The following is a 24,511-nucleotide window of genomic DNA, read 5'->3' on the forward strand; positions in this document are numbered from 1 at the left end:
GATCTGCTGCTTCAGTAGGATTCTCCGGGAGGATACGTTGAGTTATTCAAAAATAGTTTCAGCAGCATGCCGGGGGTTGCTCCGAGCTTAAAAAACCAGCTCTGCTTACATAAAAGTGCACAATTCTGGCTAAGCCATCCAGCTTTCACCTTAATCACACCACGTATTATACATCATCCTGATGTCTCCAAGTAGCTAAGCCCGCTGGAACTGGGACAGCCGGCATTCCGGTGGTCCTCCCTCTGCAGATTTAAACCTGTCCTCAAATCTGCTCGCAACCTGCTCCCCCCAGTCGCTTCCACGGGATTTGGAAATAGCGAAGTGGTGCGCCGCGGTATGCAAGCAAACAATTTGGGGGAGTTAATGAGAGGCCTGGAGCGCCAAAAGGTTCTTAAAGCGGAGCGGGAAAAAAACTTCCCAAAGATGTCCACCAGTGCAGAATCAACAGAAACAGACAGCGGCGTCCACTCACAGTAATCAGGGGGAACAACAGGGTCGGAGCCGCTCCGGGGCCCGGGGACCCTCTCATTACTCCGACATGAGAGACAGGGTGTGGGCTACTTTCAAGAACCAGGACCACTTGCAGTACCACGGCGGTGTTTTTCACGACACAACAGAAGAAAGAACTGAAAATTAGTAATACTCTTTGAAACCAGTGTCGATTTTATGTGGAACTGTATCGCGGCAATATAGTAACTTTTCTTTTTAGTGTCGTGAACAACATGATGATGCTTCAAGGCAATTGTTATAGCGTTTTTTCAGCCAAATTTCAAACTTCACTCATTTTCTACTCGCCCTCATGTCAACTAAGAGTTGGGATTATTTTTAGAGTAATCTGTTCCTTTTAAGAGTTATAGACAAAAATGTTTGTTCATTTTAAAGTAGAGACTGGAGCTCAGTTGTCTTCATCTTCCTCCAAAAAGACACACTTTAAAACATCCATATACCTTTGTGGTTCCCGTGAGACGACGGTAACATCCGTGTTGTTATTGAAGCCTGGAAAAAAACAACTAAAACAAGTCTATATTTCCAGCTTGTTTGTCGTCAAAGTAAATAATAATCAATACAGACAGGACGTACTCCTGGTAAATATTGCGAGCGCTTTCGGCGTAGAAGCGCTTTTGGTATTTACCTGGAGTACGTCCCGTTTATGTTGCTTGTTATTTATCAAACTTCTGCTACAAACAAGCTGAAAATATGAACTTGTTTCATTGTATTCCGGAAAAATTCCTCCCATGAGGCTTAAATACAAGATGGACGTTATAGACGAGCAGTATGATAGTATTTGGATGTTTTTAGGTGTCTTTTTGGACGAAGATGGAGACGAAGACAACTGAGCTCCAGTCGCTACACTAAAATGAACAAAGATTTTTGTCTATAACTCTAAAAAGGAACAGATTACTCTGAAAATAATCCCAACACTTAGTCGAAATGAGGGCGAGTAGAAAATGGGTGAAGTTTGAATTTCAGGTGAACTATCACTTTTAACATAAATCTTCACCTGGATCCTTGTTACCGGCGACAACACACTCTGTCCTCCGACACAACCGAGTCATACGGAGGTCAAGATGCTCATATTCTCAACTCTTGCAACCAAATCTCCTGATTGAGTCAGGAGTGAACAAAATGTGAAAGAAACCCTCCATCATAGAGTAGACACTTTCATTTCCCGTGGAGTCCAGTTTCCCAGGGAAACGACCACTTTTGCCTCTCCGGTTCAAACTTTTCACGGCTGTTAAGATTTTCCCTCACGCTGTGATTTTAGGGCCTTCCACCGGAGTCGAGCGGGGAAGAGATTTAATTTGACGGGGAGTTAATTACAGTCGTTAAGAGATCTCACTTTGCTATAAAAGCAGTTATTTGAGAGGAACTGAAGCAACAGGACGGTCTGCCAGCCTCAGACACTCCGCTGTTCAAAAAGTTGAAGACGATCTACATGGAATTACAGGCCCCGAGCTCCGGCGGTATAACAGTGTCTGACCAAACTTCACTCCAATTACTGGTGGAAACCAGACAATTTAAATGATTAAAAAATGTTAATGTTGTTTGGGGAGCACGCGCCATGTTTTATTGCTTTTCTGGAATCCATACCAAGCACCAACACCCACTCAAATCTCACTCATTTTCTACACACCCTCAAGTCTACTAAAAAATTGGATTATCTTTAAAGTAATCTGTTCTTTTTTGGAGTTAAAGCAAAAATGTCTGTTCATTTTAATGTAGCGGCTGGAGCTCAGTTGTCTTCATCTTCATCCTCAGACGGGCAGTATGAAAGTATTTAGATGTTTTTAAGTGTATTTATGGACCAAGATGAAGACGAAGACAACTGAGCTCCAGTCGCTACACTAAAATGAACAAAAATATTTGTTTATAACTCTATACTAACTTATAGACAAAAATGTTTGTTCATTTTAATGTAGCGACTGGAGCTCAGTTGTCTTCATCTTCATCCTCAGACGGGCAGTATGGAAGTATTTAGATGTTTTTAAGTATATTTTTGGACCAAGATGAAGACGAAGACAACTGAGCTCCAGTCGCTACACTAAAATGAACAAAAATATTTGTTTATAACTCTATACTAACTTATAGACAAAAATGTTTGTTCATTTTAATGTAGAGACTGGAGCTCAGTTGTCTTCATCTTCATCCTCAGACCTGCAGTATGGAAGTATATAGATGTTTTTAAGTATATTTTTGGACCAAGATGAAGACGAAGACAACTGAGCTCCAGTCGCTACACTAAAATGAACAAAAATATTTGTTTATAACTCTATACTAACTTATAGACAAAAATGTTTGTTCATTTTAATGTAGAGACTGGAGTTCAGTTGTCTTCATCTTCCTCCAAAAAGACAAACTTTAAAACATCTAAATACCTTTGTGGTTCCCGTTTGACGTCTGTAACATCCATCTTGTATTGAAGCCTGGAAAAAAAACCTAAAAAAAAAGGTCTATATTTTCAGCTTGTTTGTAGTCAAAGTAAATAATAATCAATACAGACAGAAAGTTCTCCAGGTAAATATTGTGAGCGCTTTCAGCATGGAAGCGCTTTTGGTATTTACCTGGAGTGCGTCCAATTTATGTCACTTGTTATTTTTAAAAAACTTTCGCTACAAACAAGATGAAAATATAGACTTGTTTCATTTTATTCTGGAAAAATTCCTCTCATGAGGCTTAAATAACAAGATGGACGTTACATACGAGCAGTATGAAGGTATTTGGATGTTTTTAAGTGTATTTTTGGACGAAGATGAAGATGAAGACAACTGAGCTCCAGTCGCTACACTAAAATGAACAAACATATTTGTTTATAACTCTATAAAAAAGAACCGATTATTCTGAAAATAATCCAGAACCTTAGTCGACATGAGGGTGAGTAGAAAATGAGTGAAATTTGAATTTCGGGTGAATTATCGCTATGAAAATACAACAACAATACCTCAATAATTTGCCGTACACAAGATAGTTGACCCCCGCACACACACACACACAAGTGCATCACAAAACCAGCAGCAGACTCACCTCCTACAAACTGGATCCCTCCGGCCACCCGTCCAATGGTACGCGAGATGAGGTCGGAGATGCAGCAGCCCATCAGAGCCGTGAGCGCCACCAGCAGGAGGAGGCCGCACCCCACCCCGGTGACCACCGTGCAGATCCTCCACTCCAGGCTAGGGATCCCGTTGAAGGAGGCGTAGCGTCCGCACTGCTCCACCATCACGGTGGTCTGACTCTCCTCGTCTCGCACCGGGTAGGAGCAGCGCCGGAAGGTTCCGAAGGACACGGGTTTGTCCATCTGAGTGCCCAGCAGCCAGTAGGGCATGAAGAAGCCCACGCAGGAGGCGGCGGCGCAGAGCAGGGACAGGAGGGTCCAGATCACACCTGTGCACGTCAGACTGGACGCCATTGCTGGACGATCGCACGCAGAACTTATAAAAAAAAGAAAAAGGAACCGATGTTGTTTCGATCCAACTGAGAGTTCTCAACTTCTCAGTGACTGATGGTCCCTGCAGAACAACACAAACAATCCAGTTAGTGTAAACAAAAACTCTAATCTTCAGCAATGGATGGATGTCAATGCTGGTGCCAAACCAGCACTTTGAAAATGTTCCTAAAGTAGCTCTTGGAATTATCTTAACAAATATAAGACGTCACCTTTTAAGCTCTTAAGATAAATATTTTGGGGAATTTTTTTTTCTTTTTCGGTCTGGTTACTGCTGGTGCTGTCAAAACCGGTGCCATTATCGCTACCATCTTGAAATGTCACCAGGCTACAATTTTTCAAAGTTTTTCCTTATCTTTCTGCAAGATTTTTAAAAACTGTCTTTTTTCGGCTTGAGTTGAATTTGTTGGAATTTCTGCTGTACCGGAGAGATTTCACAACCCTTGACTTTTTCTTTTAATGTTTTTTTTTCTCCCCGGGTGGTGACTGAAAAATCATTTGCTGAAGTTAACTTCCCCAAACTAGATTTTCTCTTTGTAAAGTTTACTTAGTATTTTCTTTTCCATCTCCCTGAAAGAATGGTTGGATGTTGTTGTTTCACTTAACTATTTTTTTTTTTTTTACATATTACAGAAAGTAAGCTTCAACAGAGCGAGCTAAGGGATAAAAGTCGTGACTCCATGTTCATTTATGAATCAATTTTCTTCATTAACTCCGATAAGTTGAACGTGCAGGCAAATAAAAACGTACAACAAGAATTCTAATGAATATGCAGTCAGAACGTGTTCATTGATTCTGACCAATTATTAACTAATGATGTCTTTGAGATACAGGATAGGAATGTAAGGTGTTGATCTGGGTGAAGACTAACACGGAATGCCTTTAATTCTAAAAAATATTAAACATTAAATATACCCTTGTGCGTGACTAGATTTAAAAAAAAGTATTTCAATTAATTAAAAAATACTTAATATTAAAATGTAATATTTAAAACCTAATATTAAAGATTTACATTCTATATATTATAATTTAACTAATGATATAATAATAAAAATAACAATAATAATAATAATGTAACGTAAAAAAATCAATATATTATGTTAAAAGTTGTACAAATCCTTACATTAGTTATGTAACAAACAGCACTACTATTTTTAAAAACAAGCTTTTCGAACACAAATGAATAAAACGATTTAAAATCCATGTTGTTATTTATTTTAATGGTATAATGAACTAATTATGCGTTTAAAAAAAACGTTTCTCTTTCCAGTGGTTGCTTGAAAATCTCCATAAAGTCGTTTTCAATAAGTTGAATTAATCCACTTTTGTAAAAGAAGTTTATTGTGAGGATAAACGAGTAAATTTTCCGACCATTGACTTATCAATACTTGCAGATTGTGTCGTGTTACGTTCAAACACATCGATATTCTATATTATAAAAAAGTCTAACGATGAATGACACAGAACTAACAGTGGAATGTGGATCGAGAATGTGTTTGCAAGGACAGGATCTCTCGGATCGAGCAGGACTAGAGGTGACCCTCCAGCGCTCAACACCGTCGGAATGTCAATGAAAAGAAGTAGAAAAAAAAGAAACAAACGTCTCACATTTTGGGAGGAAAATCTTCTGCCCCGCGCGTGCTCGCGTCCATCCGCGGACTCCAGCTGTTTAGAATCCCAACGCAAACTTTTCCGTAGTCCGGGCGAGAAAAAAAGGCTTCGATCGTCAGGAGGATGGAGGTAAATAAAAAAAAAAGACGCGGATCGGTTCGACTACAGATTCGTGGTTCAGTTGGTCCTCGTTCCTGCGTGGAGACGCGCGCAGATCCAGATCCAGACACACCGCATTCCGGCCCGAAGAGGGATCTGTTGGAATAGGAGGGAAGTCCGTGAAGAACCTCCCGGGAGAAGACTGTCAGTCACGGGAATCTCCACCCAGAGGCAGGACTCTGATTTTACTATCGCGCCCTGAATGCTGCTGCTGCGTTCACTGAACCACGTAAATCTGTTTCTATAGAGATAAACCGGACGTTTTGTGATTAAAAAAACATCAAAATAATTCGCCTTGGTTGTGAATCTATAGATATTTGTTTTAAACATCCTCTGCTCTATCATTTTTGGTTAAAATACAGTTTTTTTTCAAATAACATCGACTTCTCCAGCCTTTCATTTTTGAATATTTCAGTGTGAATTTATAGCCTTTGAAACGGGTTCCTTCAAATCTCCTTCTAGTGGCTGTTATATAATCAAACATTAATAAATAAATAAAATAAAAATAAATGATGACATGACAGGATAACATGTTGAAAGTAAATAGTTACACAAACACAAGTTGATAGGAACACAACTAATATAATGTAAAAACAAAACAAAACAACAACTCTGAAAGAAATAAAAGAGTAAAACAAATAGTACTAAAATAAAAACTAAGAAGCATTATACATTAATTCCAAAAGGGTATGTCTATTCAAGCATCAATTTTATTTACCAATTCTTTTTAGATTTTAGTTTTCTGTTGTGTGACTTTTACTTAACCTTATTGTACAACGTTTTACAGCAAAACAATGTTCCAAACATTGACTTAATAATACTGATCTGCTACAATGACTCGTTATTAATAATTAATCAAGTTCCATCAAATTATTTGACAATATTGTTCTTCACTAAATGCAATGAATTCACAGACTGTGGTTTACTTTGGTGAACTAAAAAGTTTAAACAGTTCAATTGATCTTATTTCATTTTCAAACAACAAACAATTTCCTGAGATCTGTCCGTCCGTCCGTCCATCCGTCCATCCATCCATCCATCCATCCATCCATCCATCCATCCATCCATCCATCCATCCATCCATCCATCCATCCATCCATCCATCCATCCATCCATCATCCATCCATCCATCCATCCATCCATCCATCCATCCATCCATCCATCCATCCATCCATCCATCCATCCATCCATCCATCCATCCATCCATCCATCCATCCATCCATCCATCCATCCATCCATCCATCCATCCATCTATCTATCATAATTTCTGATTAAAATTAAAAAGACTCATGATCACTAAACCATTTGACAGGGAAGGGAAAAAAATTCAAAGCTTATTTGATAAAAATAACTTGACATTGATTCAAAAACGACCAGTGACATTTATGATGAGCGACAAACCAGCAGGGAAATCATCCAGAAGATGATATCACGTCTTCATATATAGCCACTTTTATATCCACTATAAATAATTTAGCAGTTGTTTTCTAGGTAATTGGAAAATGTCCAACACGGCGTGAATGCAGCAGAGCTCTCACATTGATTCTTGCTAGAGAGAATAAGAGTAAGGACGCTGTAGGTCATTCCTGTGAATTCAGATTTTTATCAGTCATTGGCCAATGCGAATATGAAAAAGAAAAACTTCAAGTAAACTTGTAAGGCAGAATCATCATCATTTGTATAAAGGTCATAAAAACAACATGAATGTCCTCAACAAGTGTAGAGCAATTAAAATATATTATTACATTTGCCTATAAATCTATTTTTACCGTTTATCTATTTAAATCAATGATGATTCTTCCCTTGTTAACATACAGATGGATTGTACTGTTGGTGCAAACTGACATTGTTCAAAAATAATTTACAGAAATAAACATACATTAAAGTGTAATAATTGAAAACAGGGATCATGAGAAAAAAATAAAATTCAGGATCATATAATACTTATAAGGTCTTATTATTTCAAATTTAATAAACCAGAAATGTAAAACCACAACTTGATTTGTTACCTTTTCCTGTTTTTTGCAAGTTAACATTGTCATTATAGTTCACCAAGTTTTACCTACAAAAAGAACCGCTCGAACTTCTTGACACATCGTTTTTTAAATAAATAAAGATGATTGAAAATATAACATTACGTTGTGCAGGCGGAACCTTCCTCTCCTGTCGCGCGCCGGACAGTCTTCGATGACGGACCAAAACAACATTCCCTTCAAAGTTGACGTGGAGCGCCTCGTCAACGATGGCTGACACTAAAGCAGAAATCTCCTCCGATACTTCGGTTATGATGCCGAATCCAAACGCGCCGTCTCAGCCCAACAACCCTCTTTCTAGGAAGCTCAACAAAATATTGGAGACGAGGCTTGACAATGATAAGGTAGGTGGAAGTGTTGGTTAGCTAGCTGTTGCTAACACTCGTTCCGGTGTATATGACAATATTAAGCAATATAGTCCAGCAGAATGTATAAAAAACATTTCTAACTATTCATCGTTATTTTCACAAGAGGCTGACATCTAGAATGTACTGATAGGTGTTTCTCTGACATACTCAACATAACAAATGTTCCAAGCTTAACGGTTATTTCAAATAGAAATTTAAAAAAAACAAACAATTTTTTTAATTGAATTTTTTTTAGTTAAAGTATCTCCTCACAAGTCTGGCAGGTGTTACTTGTGCTGTTTGAGAAGGGAAAGTATGTGTCAACAGTCATACGAAGAAAAAAACGGTGCTTCATCTACTTTGTTTTGACCTTTTGTATTTCCATCTCCAGATTCTGGCCTTTTTCATTTTCAGACATTCTTGAGTAGATAATATTCTAGTTTGGTTTACCAAGTGTGAAAATATTACTTTATCTGGTCTCTTAAATACATATGGGTACTTAAGCCTTAACTTACCAAGTGTATTTTACTTTTCATTTCTTATCATAAGTCTGTATTGTTTGCTAAAAAGTTACCTAACAAATCTGCTGGTGATCCCAGGACATGCTAGAGGCTTTGATGGCCTTGTCCGTCTTCTTCACGGAGAACAGCCTTCGCACCCGAAGAAACCTGCGAGGCGACATCGAGAGACGAAGTTTAGCCATCAATGAGGACTTTGCGAGGATTTTTAAAGAAGTTAAAGAGGTAAAATAACTCTCATAAATAAGCCATTTGTTTAACTCGGCAGCTACAATATAACATTTGTTTTCCTACAGGAGCTGGAGAATGTCAATGAGGACGTTCAGGCCATGAGCACGTGTTGTGAAGAAATGACCAGCAGGTTAAAGGTACAAAGGTGTCAAAGAGTCTCCACAATGTTTTAATCGGCCGCTTAAGATGAATTGTGTTTTAATAATTTTTGAACAAGAACATTAAACAAAGTTATGTATTCATTTACTTTTATGTTTCAGGCAGCAAAAGAACAAACGCAGGACTTGATTATCAAGACCAACAAGCTTCAAGGAGAAAAGTAAGTCCAGTTATATTTTTTTCCAAGAGCACTTTTTTGTAAGATTCAAATTACTTTTTTAAATATATCTTTAGACCTCATGTTTATTATGCTTAGTCGTGAAAATGTGGGCACTCTTGACGACTCGATGTGGTAGCGTGGGACAGACTGCAGAATTTAACTCCAAAACAGCATCCTGTTTAGGCAAAAACTTAGTTAGACAAAAACTTGATTTATACAGGTACTTGCTTCAGTAGTGAATATTTTTATATATGAATATAACAAAGTTTTATTCAAGGCAACATATTGTTTTAGGCTCTTATGGATGATGGATTATATTCGTAGAGTCAGCAGAGAGTTTCTGGGAGAAACTGGGCCATGATCTGACCCACTTCTCCCACATGGACTTTTAAATGAAGCTCTACTGTTGGTCAGACAAACCTTCGCATTACTTGTCAAACAGGGCTCAGCATGGGCAAGAAACGAGTGAGCACAACCAAATAGATAAAGGACAGACTCTTAACCTCAAAGTGGAGGGTGTGCTTCAATCATGGAAGCATTCTTATGTTGACTAGATGAAGTGTTTATAAAAATGAAATATACAGGAGTTAGATATGTTGGAGGGTTGGACAATCTTTTTAAGGTGATACAAATGTATGAAGTGAGTTAAGAAATCATATTTAAAACTTTTTTCTCCAATGTCATTCTATCAAAAGTTAGGATTTTTGAAGCATTTGGTGACTTCCCGCTGTGACTGTAACTTTTAAACTGAATCACACAAACAATAAAACTTATGTTCCTATATTTATTTATACATTTATTACTATTTAGTTTAATAAAAATATTTCTACTTCTGCTGGATATTACACATTTATTGGCAAAAAAAAGTATTAAATGCAAATTAAAATTCTTCGTATGAGTAAAGCATTATGAAACGAAACAAAACAATTATCAGAGAGATGTCAGTTGTACCGCTTTGAGGATATATAGATGACAATCTTGATGAAAAACTGACTGACTCTGACACGGCAATGACCTACTTCATATTCAAAACTAGTTAAAAATAATTGTCATGGAATAATAAACAAATGTAAAGCTTAGTTTTTTCTACGTGATGTGCAAGATTATTATTTGCTGTGGCTCACACTCATTTTATCCTTCATTGATATGATTTAAATGTTGTTTTGTCTTCTCAAATAATAACCATCTGTTGTGCTTAACACAAAACATAAAATATGAAGACACAGTAAATATGAAATGAAATCATCATTACAAAAGTCCTCTTTTTCATTAGCAAATACAGACTATGACTGCAAATAAAAAGACAAAATAAACTCCTCTGCTAAAAAAAACAATCAAACATGTCTAGATATATTTACCCTTAACTAAAAACCTTGTTATGGGGACAGAAAATGTTTTGCTGAAGGTAATTATCAAAGCAGGGATTTAAGTGAAGGTGACTGTCAACCCATTAACAGGAATAAACACAACATGAAATAGTTGATGAGATATGAATTATATGATCAAGATTGAAACATGGGGCTTGAATCGTCCAACTTCTATTATCGTGAAATTCTTCAGTGTTAATATCTGCACGTTGTCCAGTGAATGCATAAATTACCAGCTCACTCCGTTTCTGCTTGCCGTTCTTGACAGGTTATGTTCCATACAGTTCTCCTCTTAAGTGTTTGAATTGTCTTGATTAACTAATCACATTTTGAGGTCATTTAATACGAATATTTGACATTAAACGTATGACAGTGCAAGAATTGTGGAGTCATGAGTGTCTGCTGAACGGCATCATGTATTCTTAATTTTAAGGACTTCTGAACAGTGATACTTCTGGTCTATTTATGTTGTAATCAAGCAAGCCTTTTGATCTTCTGCAGAATATCAATGAAACGTATTATACTGAACATCTGTTTTTGTATGCATTTTCACTCGCTGACATCCTTTTCCGTAAAAACATTTCTTTTTCAAAGAATTAAAGGAGATTACAGTAAAACATGTATACCAACTTGCTAGAATGGTTTCGCACAGTATTTTGGTTAAAAGTTTTAATTACCTCTTCTCCAGCACCTTAAGATTAGAAACATTACAGTTATAATTAATAGTATATTATACAGTTATAATAGTGCTTGATTTCCTGTAAGTACATTAAATTTACTTGTGAAAATTCACAACATGATCCGCTTTAGGAATAATTCGGGATGATGGTTCAGTCAGGGATATCTTGGTACTTATCCAAGTAAAATAAGTTTTCGATGCCAGTATTGGGTAACAGACCAGTGTTAAAAGTTCAGGTCCTTCACGAGAAGTCCCATGTAGCAACAACATTACACCACTTTGTCACTTGATTGTCACCCAAATGTGAGCCGAGGACACCGAGATGACGCTATGAACCTTTACAATGACATTTGGAAATGTCAGGGGAAGCGAGGAGAATGAAACTTTTATGTCTTCTTCTCTGGCGTCTGTGCAGTCACTAGTCATTTTGAGAGCGTGTCAAGGTGCTTGTCTGCTCCCTATTGTTTCAATTTCTCATGAGTCGCATGATCCTCTGACTTGTACTTGTCACCGAATACTTTTTTTTTTGACTATAACAGTGAGAGAGAGGCTGTGGGTGTTACCAGTTTGGTGGATATTGAATATCTTTCTTACAAAAAAGGGCTTTACCCTCACATTATGTCCATTAACATGCTCTGTGATACCCATTCTTAACCGAACACAAACTTATAATTTTAAGTTGGCGTGTTCAATTCCCACCGTCAAACTCGCAGCTTCCGTTAACTAACTGATAAATCTGAGGGAACAGAAGCTGGCAAGCTTGTTCGTCTTTAATTCTGAAGAGCAGGGATGAATGATTCATGAGGTTGATGAATATTTCTGCCTTCTTTCTCTATTTGCATAAGTAGAGCAGCATTCATAACTCATGTAAATCTATCTGTGTCAGTCGCCGTGCGATGTTTGGCCTTGAGATGCAAAGCAGTCTCGGTTTGGTTCACACCGAGATTTTTACGTAATATTGCTGAGGTCGGACTGTGAGATGAGAACACGGTGTGTGGTCTTGAGATTTGCTGCCAGTTGAATTTCTGCCGTCCATGTTCCCGTTGAAGGATTTGTTTGAGGCTCGTAGTAGAGCCGCTGATGGGTTGAGGTTTAACCAAACACTGACCTGTTAAGAGAAGCAACATGTGAGGCACTCTTGGTACATTCTTTCTTGCTTGGTTAGTTTATTTAATTGATTGTATTTTGTGTTTTATATATTCAAGTGAAAACCCAACTTTCCAGACTTGCATGCATGTTTCAAATGTTTACGTCTTCCTCTCCAAGATGCAGTATCATGACCGTGTTTTGAAGTTATTACTTTATAAAGTTCTTGCCAGTCTGAAATCTCAGCAAACGAGAGGTTACAAGAGCAGAGTCCATTTTGACATAATAGGGTGATTCACTCTTCACTATAGCAGCAACAATGCCCAGCTTTGTTTATACAATGAGTCCCCTGGAGGTGGAGACTTTCTGTGATTGATGACGCTGCTTGACAAACTTGCTCTACCAATCACAGCAGAGTGGGTGTGGTAGTGCTAAAGAAAATGTTAAGCTTAAGCACATTTTCTAATGTAAATATTTCAATGAAAAGAGAGTTTTGTACAAACCGACACATACTGGTGAAAATAATAGAGTCCAACATCTATTTAAAAGATGCTTAAATCAACACATTAGTTGCCATTTAACTCAGTTGGCCAGCAGCAGCGAATAGAAACCATAGAAAGATAGATAAACTTTATTTACAGAACACCAACAAAATGTAAATGTGTTTTCATTTTTCCTGACAACAACATTTCAAACACTTTCAACTCATTTGAATCATTTTTCCAACGGATGAATAAACATCACAGACGAGTAGGTTCTTTAACCATGGCCACAAGTGTTTACTAAATTTATGACCCCATTTTCCAAGGACGAACCATGTTGGTATAGAAACCGGAGATCCCTTTTATTTGTGGCTTCGTTTGAATTAAAAGACAAAACGATTTTTCTCCCACAGAATAGATTAAATATGTCTCGGACTCTCCAGGCAGTAATGCAAACTCCGGGGTTAGTATTGCCGATCTATCAATTTGGCTGCCCTTGCAGACAAATAAAGGTTACAAATAAAAGACTCCCATGTATTAGCGCGCACCTCGGGAGGGGGTTTAGCTTCATTAGTATTCTCGGCTGTGACCTGGTTGCTCAGTCACCTTGCGAGTTGACACAGAGGGAGGGGCACGGACAAGGACAATGAAGATTTCTGCCAAAAGTCAACGCTGACAGCTGTGATGTACCACCTCAATCCCATGCTCGGTTGATGGCATTGCTGCTGCATCTCCTCCTCATGATGTAGGATGAGATGGAGGATGAGCTTTGAAGGATGAAGACGAAATTAATTAAACCGTGCCGCAGGTTTTACATGGGTGCCCTTCTGAAAACATGGTCGGGGTGCTCTCTTTGCATACCGGCTCCTTTGGGGACTCACTATCCGTCTGTTTGACATTTCCCTCCGATAAAAGCCACAATGACCTCACAACCAGATGGAATTGTGTTTGCTTGCTGGGATTTGTCCTTGTCTCTGGCAGTTCGGCGTCTGAAGAGCTGCCAGGAAAACCCACAATGGTCGCAAAACAAGACATTTCCTGCTGGTTACAGACGCCTCGCAATGATCCCCGAAAGGTTGTACTGCCATATAATGAGGTGAAACCGATGAAGTTAAATATGTGTCCCGGGTATGAATAGCGGACTGTGACTATGTGTTTTTTTTCCAAGACAACATAGGAACACAATGACATTTATTCAGTCAGCCATGAACAATGCCAGAGCAAATTCAGCCGAAGCCAGCCGTGCACTGAACAATGAAAGGCTTGCGAGGATGAATGTGGTCGTACTGAACAGTCCGTTGATCAGCCCCAACTTAATTACTCAGACTACACAAGTGAAATTGAACACTGTTGGACCTGAAACTATTACCGCTGTGAGCAGGAATAGTTACAGCCGACTAATGGATTCAACAGTGTGAAGAATGTCTAAAGGACCATTACTGTGAAGACCAAACCTGCGGGAGGACATTGAACACATAATACTGGTAATTTGTTACATTAATCATCTTTTATGGCAAGTTTTTTTTGCCTTCTATGCTTTCATATAGCTGCTTGTTGTGGCCTTGTTTGTAATGTGGTGTTTATGATTTCACCACCTTTGGTTTGCTTGTAAAAGCATAACAAAATGTTGAGGTTGGATAAAAAAATAAAATCTGAATGATTTTTAAAAAATGGGATAACTTGGAGCGGGTTAATCTTGCTTGCGTTCTGTACTTTCATCTGGATTCCGGAAGGTTTAGTCATTTACTTATTAAGTTTCTGTTGATTACAGAGCTCCAGCTTCTCTTGAACTGGCAAACACTGACTATAACAAGGCATGCAATCGAGGTGACAAAACTGTCTTGTTATTTTTCATCAGGCATCATGTTTTAGAGATAATATATGAGATAACATATTTTTATTTCTTTGAAAATTCTGGAATGCAACAGACACAACTTCCTGGTCCACACAGTGGTAAAGAGCCTGTGCCTCCTTGGCAGAGGTTTGCTCAGGCTATTCATTTGTCTATTTTTTTTCATTTCGCATTAAAATAATTCAAGCACATGCTTCGAATTTAAACTTTTTAGGGTCAAGGCAAGTGTTGCCTTAAAGAAGAGCATAGATTTTAGGGCACCAAGGCAATCATTTCTGTCAAAGTAAGTGCACCAAAGCAAATCAACAACAAGAAAGTAAAATGACAACTTCAATATATATATTTAATTCATTTATTTGTCTTACAACAAATAATGAAATAACATTTTTTAACAATGCACTCAGGTTTGACATAATGTCAATTTAGCATAACGGCTACGCATTAACATCTTGTGCTTCTATTGCTAGTAATTATTCATTTATAACAAATATGTATTAATGTAAAATGAGACATGAAATGTAAAAATATTCACCAACTTAAATGAAAGGCTTTAAATAAATAAGCACCGGGCATACATGTTTAAGTCATGAGAATTACAAGAACATGATAATAAATGACTGTATTATAACCATGCATTCTATCAATATTATAGTTTTCATTAGCGGCTTGTATTCAATATTTACAAAAAGTTTACAAATCCACAAATGTTTCACACTTGAAAATCAAGCCCTTCATGCAAACAGTCCGTCAGTCTCGTGGAACTTTAGAACCCATTGTTACAGGCCACTCCTGCCCGAGACATTCTTCTATATTTCGTCTTCTTTTTCTTTTTATACAGTTTAATACCAAAGTTTAAAAAACACCTTGCATGATTTAAAGTATTTTAATGGAAAGGTAGCTGGTATTCCAATGACCATTTATCTGCATTTCAACCGTCGGTGTGAAACACTTCTTGACACAAAGTTGTTTTCCTGACAAACTGTGATTGAAAGTTATTTTGACTAAAGGGGAAAAAGTGTAGTAAAGAGTTTAGATTCCCCAGCAGCTGTCAATGCTTTCATTCTTTTCTCCCCTTCTATTCACAAATTTCCCAGCGACGGTCTGTCTCATTATTCTCCTGTTGACACACATGGTCGCGCCGCGGCGTTATCTGAGCCCGTCAGCTGAGTCAGGACAGTAGTTTACGGGGCTGCACAGATGCTGGAGATCTGTGTTTACCCAGCAGAACAGAACTGTCCTCAAGTGTTTGCCATCTTATCAGCCCCTGGCACCATGTCATTTGTCAGCTCTAATGAAACGGAAAGGCTCAGCAGATTGCCTATAGTGTGCCGAGGCGAAAGGTGGAAGAGGCGAAGCCAATGAGGGTAAACGACCCGTGTTTGTCCGCCGGCTTTCAGACCTTTTGTTTGTCGCTTTGCACAAGTCGCTTTGCCTGTAAAGACTCCGTCAGCAAGTCGACACCGCCTTTTTCACGACGAAAATCCCGGACACTTCACTTGCTCCGGGTTATCTTTGCATTACATGGATATGTGTTCATGTCGAACAAGTCAAGGCGTCGCATGAACGGAAGCTCTGTGGTTACACAAAAGAGGTTGTTATAGTTCGCCCCTGGCCTCTTGGGCTTCATGCCAAAGTACCACAACTACAATTTACCTGCGTATGAGTTTTTATTTGAAATGTGAAGACCCTTTAACACATGAATCACTTGTCTTTAGTGATGCAAAGTCCTGTATTTACTTCTCCACTCCCTCCTTTGGTTGTCAACTATGATCCAAATCCTATGACTCAAACACAGTGACAGTTGTAGTTTGGCATGTGTTGCTGGTGCCAAGTTGAGATTAATATAGTTAAAGGGCAACTAATGTGAAAACCCAACTCTCCTGACTCACTTGCATAGTTCAAATGTTGAAGTCTTCCTCTTCAAAATGCAGTAAATCCCTCATCATGACCGTGTTTTGACGTTATTACTTACGTCTGAAATCTCTGTGAACGAGAGGTTACGAGAGCGGAACCCATTATGACGTAATAATGGTTTCTCTCCTCCTCCTGCAGCTGTAATCACGCCCATATTTGTTTGTACAACAAGTAATTTGGAGGTGGAAACTTCCTGGATTGACGAAGCCTTGAAAAATCCTTGCTTGACCAATCACAGCAGAGTGGGTGTGGTTATGGTAAATAATATGTTTTAGGGGAGGGGCTTAAGATGATTTTCTAATGTAAATATTTATATAAACAGACACATGTGATGATGATACAATAGATCCAAGATCTATTTAAGACGCACTTAAATCAACACATTAGTTGCCTTATTGAATTATAATGCATTTTGGCAGTTTTTACTAACTAGATGAAAAAAATGATTCCCGAGAGAGAGAGAGGGAGTTTATTAAACTGAAAAAGAAATTGAAGTGCTGAAATTTGTTACTTTTTTGTTTTGGTTTCTTCTAAAAGTCACTGCCATTTTGCCGTATAAGCAGCTTTTAAATTAAATTCCACCTTCTTCTTGTATTCGTAGTATTGGGTCATCGTGTATCCTAATCTTATTTATAATGTTGTTATTTAAAATGTTGACAAAAACACCTCTACTGCGGTATATAAATCATATGTTAATGAAATGTGCTTCTAGGAGTGGTGTGACTATAAATCATCAAGTGTGAAATCCTTCAGAGAACCTTAAATATTTAAGCAACAACATGTGTGAGTGTGTGTTTCTGTTTGCTTGGCACCCACTGGTGCGTTGATAACTAGCTGCTCTACAAATGCCAAATATCCCGAAGCTTTGAAGCGCCTCCAGAATAGATTTGAATGACTCCTCTACTTCCACAGGAGGTGAGTTACACTCCTGATGTATTCGCTGAGAAATTAAGCAGATCCTGATTCCGTCTGCATGTTTTTTCATCCAAAACAATATCCTGTTAATCCTCTTTTCGTCTTATCTCGGTGCGGAGATTGAAGCTCTCCGCTGAAAGGAAATTGACTCCGAGTCAAACAGAATTTATACTTTGCCTTTTCATCGATGACAAGTTTGTGATGAACTTTACCAGCTTAGAGAACTAAGATGCCGGCGTCCGTGATCCCATTTGACAGCGTTGTTGATGAGCTTGTGCTGCCGCTCAAATCATCCCGAGACAAAAATCAATTGGTTGCCGAAATGGAAGCTCGCACACGAAGCCATCCTCTAAATCTGACATTGTCGAACTCCTTTTGTCATGCGAGGATGTGAAATTTCATCCCGTCGTGTCATATTATGTTCCAGCTATTGTGAGCAGCGTTTCCTCATCAGGAGTCCACATTCTCCTACGGTTTACTCCTTCCGTGTGGTATTCAGTAATTACAGTCTTGAGAGGTATGTGTTGTGTTCTGACAGTTCTGCACCATCGTTCCTCCTTTTTTTTTCTTCCCCTCCTGCAGCACTTCCCACAAGCCACCCCAGTTCACCTCGTAGCATGCAGCCTGTCGGTTTGTTTGCGATTTACATCCCAAAAGCTCGCAGGTCTGTCACTCTTGAATAAGCCGGGATGTGGAAAAATTGGAAGCATTACTTATCTTCTAGAGGCCACGAGCCTTTCCTGTGGTGCTCTTGTGTCAACAAAATATTCCAGCGGAGCAGAGAAGGAGAAAAAAGTTGACACATAAACACATGATGTTCTGCCGTGGAAGAAGAAATTGATTCTCCGAAGAAGAGTCTTATCTCTGTGGAAACAGACGGCAAATGTCAAAATAGATTGTCACAGCCACAACTTTACTCTATTTTGTTTTCCTTTGATAGGAATTGGAATCGGGAGAATGTAATGGGTTTTTTTTTTAAACAAAAATATGGCTTTTAAATGATACCATAAGATAAATGTGAGATTTGAATTCAGAAAAATCATGAAAGTCTTTCCATGATTGGGAAAAAATGTAAGATTCCCTTGTACTTTGGTCGATGCTAATAGTTCACGCTTTATGTCAGGCTAATGCTTCATGTTTGAAAGATCATTATTACTTCTTCAGAATAAAATCTAAAAATGGTTATTTTCTTTGTTTTGATGATATGGTTTGATGCAACTATCATTTTGGTTTTGTCGGATTGATATTGCTAGATGCTAGATAGAAGAAGTTTTCCTGTGACACTCCAAAAACACTCGTATTCATTTTCTGCTAACACTATTCACAAAACATCTAATACTGGGTCAAACAGAGATGAAATAATTTCTGTAAACAAAATAACTTCAATAACTGAAGTTTTTTTTCACCTGTCAACATGCACCGTTTTTTTCTCTACTGTATGACGTACTGGATTATAAGGGGCACTTTGTAAATGAATGGTCTATATGAACTTTTTTCATAAATAAAGTGCACCAGATTATAAGGTAATATAAGCAAAACAAAGTCAAATAAGTGAGTCAATCAAACTCTAACGTGTTGACTTTCAACCTCGTTCAGTTGAAAACACGTAAAAATAAACTTGTGATACTGCTAAATCCAAAAATAACTCCAAATTGTTCAGTTACAACACGTAAAATATATACACTATTTTTTTTACACTATCCTCGTCCAAAAGTCCCTCAAATTCTTCATCTTCTGTGTGCTCTGTTTAAAAGTTGGTCGTCTGGCATCCAGCGAGCCCCGGATCCATCAGGTCATTATCCGAGTCCGTGCTGTTACCTGGAAGTTCACTGAGGATCCCGGCCCTCGTGAAAGCTTAAAACACAGTGGAGACTGATAACTTAGCCCAGGCATCCACAATCCTGTCGCCCGTTTACAAAAGTCACACTCAAATATGATAGTGTGTTGAGCGGTGTGTACTACACGAAAACGCTTTTAGGTCACTAAGTAATTAAGTAGTTATTATTTGTAAGCACAACCTGAATTAATCCACATATAAAGCGCTACAGATTATAAGGCACACTGTCACTTTTTAAGGAAATAAAAGGCTTTTAAGTGTGCCTTATAGTCCGGACAATACGGTAACTCCATAAATGAATGCCCCCACTAGTTACCTCAGAATCCTCAGCAGTTTGAGAATACCGTGGGGTTTCTTTTGCAGGGCATCTGTGTTGTGTATCCAGTTTGTTGTGACACTAATACTCTTACGCAACTCACTGCCTATATCAATGTGCTCGGGACACTCAGGCTTCCTTCTGAAGTTGGTCGCCTACTTTTGTTTTCCTTCTACCTTTTTATCTAAGGACCTTGAAACTTCCCAAATTTTTGGGTTACATCCAAGACTGAGCAGCGTTGTGTAAAGGATGTGTAACGGATGTCTCGGTTATGGATGTGACAGCAGCTGATATTTGCAAGAACTCCACATCGATCAACATTTAATCAGAGTTTTATTTAATTACAAACGCATGAAGGAGATTTGATGCGAACAAAAAACACAACTAATATTGATTTGTATCCACATGTATGCCAGGTTTTTTCATTGTATCGCACGTGACCCATTTAGTTGACAGATTAAAAACGCTGCACGATTATTGAGAACATCCTCAGCCAAATCAATTTCATGTCTCGTAAATGGTCTGCGTGTGTTTCCACGTACAGAGGCTCGTCTGATGGATTTACAGTTCACAACAGATTATCCAATTAGATTTTGTAAATGTCTTGAGCAGAGATTTGCATATCGGTGATTAATATTTCTCACCCTCGAAGCCGACTGCCGCAGGAAGTTGTGTGTGTGTGTGTATGTGTATGTGTATGTGTGTGTGTGTGTGTGTGTGTGTGTGTGTGTGTGTGTGTGTGTGTGTGTGTGTCGACACGCAGAGAGATTTCACAACTTCCGCTTCACCGGCTTTGATTCATCACATCATTAGCGTTATTCTTACTTATGTGTCGCTCCTCTGCTAATCTGTTACATCCGTTGCTTCTTGACACTTTTGTGTGTGTGTGTGCGTGTGTGTGTGTGTGTGAAATGGCAATCGGCGATGTTTATGGAAAACGGGTGTTCCGCGACACGGCTCAAATTAAAAACAAATTTACAGGAAAAACTCAGGCAGCGAAGCAGAAAACTTTAATCGTCTTTCTAATCATTAAAAGGACTCGTGTTAATGAGTCACTGGGATCGTTTGCGTCAGTTTAATGGTTATAAGGATGAATGTCGGATGATGGCTAAAAATATCACCGTGGATACGTAGATGCTTCCTGGAAAAAAAACACCTGTACACTTTTAAACATATGGTTGGAGACCGCGTCTTTATTTCGAATGTGTCAGTCTCTCAATGAAAGTTGTGTCTTTACCTACTGAGGTACCCGCAGCTTGTGGGCGGGGCTTCGGCAAAACCCCTACAAGACAGGTGTCTCAGGACGTGACTTTAGATTAGTAAGTAAGTAAGTAAGTAATTTTTATTTGTATAACGCTTTTCCAGACCAGGGTCACAAAGTGCTTAAACAATCAAAACAATATTCAATAAAGTATATACTTTAAAGGGCAAGATAAAACTGATAACACAACAGGAGTTCCAGAAAATCAAGGAAAAGCCTGAACAAATAAAAACGTCTTAAGATGTTTCTTAAAGGAGTCAGTAGATCCATCAAGCGCAAAGAGAGAGGAAGATTGTTCCAAAGCTTAGGAGCAACAGCCTGGAAGGATTTCTCTCCTCTGGTCCACAGACCTCAGAGCCCGAGCTGGGGTGTAAGGCTGGATCAGATCAGTGATGTAAGGAGGAGCCTGACCATGAATAGATCTGAAAGTAAAACCAAGAATTTTAAAGTTGATCCTGAAAGAAACTGGAAGCCAGAGAAGAGTTTAAAGGATCGGAGAAATGTAAGTTCTTCTACTTGAGCAGGTCACAAGAAGACACAAACGTATGGATTATAAACTCCAGATCATGTTGTGACACATTTTCCTAAATTTAGAGATTTTTCTCAGTTGAATGAAACAGTTTCTGGTCAGTTTTCTGAAGTGTTGATCAAGAGACATGTCTTTATCAAATACAACACCCAGGTTTCTCAGGCTCAGTTTGACAGACTGATCTAAGTCACCCAAGTACTGACTCAACCCTGGAATCTAATCATCAGAAGCAATAACCAGAGTTTCAGTTTTGTCCACATTTAGCTGCAGAGTGTTTTCACTCAGCCATGGTTTGATTTCTAGCACAGATCTGCCGATTCAGACCTCATTTGATTGGCAGATACACTGAAACTGCGCCCAGAAAAGATAAGATTAGATTAGATTTTCCTTTATTAGTCCCCCAAGGGGAAATTTGAGAAACCACAGCGAGATGTAATGTAAGCTTTTTGACCCAAGACATCGTAACTAAGTTGACACATTGTCTGGATTGACGCATCAGTGCTTTTACGTCTTCACCTGATCATGTTGCACGATTGGTTGAATCTTCAAGTAGCTTGGAACTCTTTTGGTATTGCCCGGTGGCACCGTTATACCAACCTTTAATATTGAATTCAAAGGGCTACGGATTTAAAAGTATTACATTCAAAAAGATAAAAATAACTATGCATTTTATTATTATTGAAATGAGAATAACAAACGATGCGTTTATAAATAAGAAATAAATTATATATAGAAATGATAAAATTGAATAATTCAAAAAACAATCTGGTGCTTAAAAAGGAAAATCTAAAATTTGAAACGTTAAATCAACCAAAATTCGAACTTTTCACTAACTTTTCATTTTAATGTAGCCACTTGAGCCATGTTCGTCATCTTCATCTTTCTCCAAAAATAAAACTTGAAAACATAAAAATAGCTCCATGAGCTCCACCTCAACTGGCCCGCAATCCATAAAGTTTGAGACGCCCGTTCTATATAGTTTGTGGTATCTGTACAATCACAAGCTTCTTTCTGCTCCCCAGCTGGAATAAAATAAATATAAAGACCCTTGCATGATACTTGAGTTGATCTGCACTGAAGCCTAACACGGTTTATCTAATCTAATATAAACGTGAGCGACAGACATTATCAAGACAATACCTCTCAGCATGAGACTGATTTGATTTGATACCTGTGGAAGCGGTGAGAGACGAGAACTAATTTGTTGAGTAAGCCTTTCAGACTCTCCTGGACCCTCTTTTCACGTGCTCTATAAATACAGAACAACGTGGAGAAACCGTGGAGATATTTTCTTGTTCGTGTCAGTAATTGCACCGTGAGTGATGCAGCCGGTGGGCAGTGATCAATACCATCGCTCTCCTCGGGGCCCCCCGAGCGAACAAATTAACGGCCGGGGTCCTGCCAAGCTGTTGTCGTCGGCGTGTCGTGATAAAGTCCAAACTCGTAAAGCACGAGGAAGGGAAGGCCGAGGCCGCCTTGAGGTGCGGGACTCTGGGAGCCTGGAATCGTAGACGCTTGTTACAGATTTACAGCCAAACTCCCCTCACTTGGCTGAGCTGGAGTAATAGTCCGGGTGATAGACAATAGTGGGCCTTAACAGTGAGGCCAAACAGTCGGTGATTTACTCACCAGGTACCTTGTGTGCGGGACACGGAGGGAATATAGATGATGGTCTCCTATGTCGGAGTGCTGTTTGACTTGGGTGGTTGCCATGGCGACTATTGAGAGTCCCTGAGTCACGACTGACCTGAGTCCAGATCGCTCCTTCTTCTGGATTTATGTTCCAACTTGTACACATGACTCCTTTTATAAGTACTTTTATGTGCTTTTTTTTTTTTTTAAGGAGCGACACTGACTCCTGCTGGACAAACGAATACATTACACTGTTGCGCTATTGCACTGAGTTGAGCTAATATTGGCATTTTGATCTAAACCTTTACGTAATTACAAATATATATATTGGCTTCAAATGCATCACCTCTTCTAAATATTTTGTCTTCACTTTCTAGAGTGTGATGTTTGTGTGAAACTACAAAAAATAGCTCCGTCTTCGGGCTAAACCACATCATTCATAAATAACATTTATCTTACGAACATGGTTAATGTATATATTCAAAGAAAAGATTGAAAGAAAGATTTAATATACTTTAATCAAGTTTTTTAACGAATTAAGATACTGTTTATTATTATTATTATTCTTGGACTTCATCTTGTAAACATGTTGCTATATATAGAATCAGAATCAAAAACGTTTATCTGTATTTTACAATCATTTCTAGCCTTTGTGGGTACTAAGTGATCATCATCCAAATAAAAATATAAAGTTATATATATAAAATTAGCTATATATTATTTTATTGTATTATGTAGTCAACTGTTTATTTGTTTTCTCATCAATATATATATTTGTTTGTGTTATATTATCATCATTGTTAACATGTAACATTAATATACTTATAATTAGTTGGTTCTGCTTGGTAATATTTTGTCTACTGAGTATTTTATATTTCTATTTTGAATTGTTAATCCAACATCTGTCTTCCTAACTCCATCTTCAAATGTACTCATTTCACTCCTTGCCCTAAACTTGCTTGTCTGCCTTTAGGCAACGCATCACAACATCAGAATCCTTTAAATGAACTACAATGTTCCCTACACTTCGTATTTCATTCTTTGACTAATGACTTTTATTATTTATTAACCGTCATCAACCAGTTGGATGAAAGTGGTGGTGGTTAAGAAAACCTAGTCATTCAATCATAAGAAAAAGTACATTTGCTATGACATTAATGATGAAACCCCGATGGAACATTTAAGGTCCTGTCTAAGAGAATCAAATATTCCCTGACAATATTACAATTTACCCCGGGTTACTTCAGTACATCTCTCTTCTCTCTTCCTCAGTCACCGGCTGGAGTCGAGGGCTCAGGTGGCTCAGGCTTTCCTCGCCAAGTTCCAGCTCTCTAGCGAGGAGAAGGTGGCGCTGCGAGCGGCGAGGGACGGACCTGTTACCGAGGTAATCGCCGAGACCCGTGTAATTGTTGTGGAGTCTCCCATCTGCTGTTAGACACAGTAACAAGAGCTGCAATTCAACACCAATGATGCAGAACGT

General features: G+C 38.4%; 2 protein-coding genes across 2 annotated transcripts in view; one reads left to right on the forward strand and one right to left on the reverse strand.

The window, feature by feature from the left end:
• LOC148075591 (LHFPL tetraspan subfamily member 6 protein) overlaps positions 1-5,810 on the reverse strand; it is a 66,563-nt gene extending 60,753 nt beyond the window's left edge. Inside the window, exons 1-2 of the mRNA XM_087795280.1 lie at positions 5,552-5,810; positions 3,523-4,007 (exon numbers count right to left, since the gene is read on the reverse strand). Coding sequence (XP_087651406.1) covers positions 3,523-3,907 — 385 coding nt within the window. The 5' untranslated portion in view covers positions 3,908-4,007; positions 5,552-5,810. The remainder of the gene's footprint in view (positions 1-3,522; positions 4,008-5,551) is intronic.
• A 2,093-nt stretch (positions 5,811-7,903) lies between these two features.
• The window catches only part of cog6 (component of oligomeric golgi complex 6), a 30,655-nt gene continuing 14,047 nt past the window's right edge, over positions 7,904-24,511 (forward strand). Inside the window, exons 1-5 of the mRNA XM_087795281.1 lie at positions 7,904-8,090; positions 8,693-8,836; positions 8,908-8,979; positions 9,103-9,161; positions 24,304-24,415. Of these exons, the coding sequence (XP_087651407.1) occupies positions 7,956-8,090; positions 8,693-8,836; positions 8,908-8,979; positions 9,103-9,161; positions 24,304-24,415 (522 nt within the window). The 5' untranslated portion in view covers positions 7,904-7,955. The remainder of the gene's footprint in view (positions 8,091-8,692; positions 8,837-8,907; positions 8,980-9,102; positions 9,162-24,303; positions 24,416-24,511) is intronic.

Source organism: Callionymus lyra, chromosome 7 (genome assembly GCF_982586985.1).
Source record: "Callionymus lyra chromosome 7, fCalLyr1.hap1.1, whole genome shotgun sequence".
Lineage (NCBI taxonomy): Eukaryota > Metazoa > Chordata > Actinopteri > Syngnathiformes > Callionymidae > Callionymus > Callionymus lyra.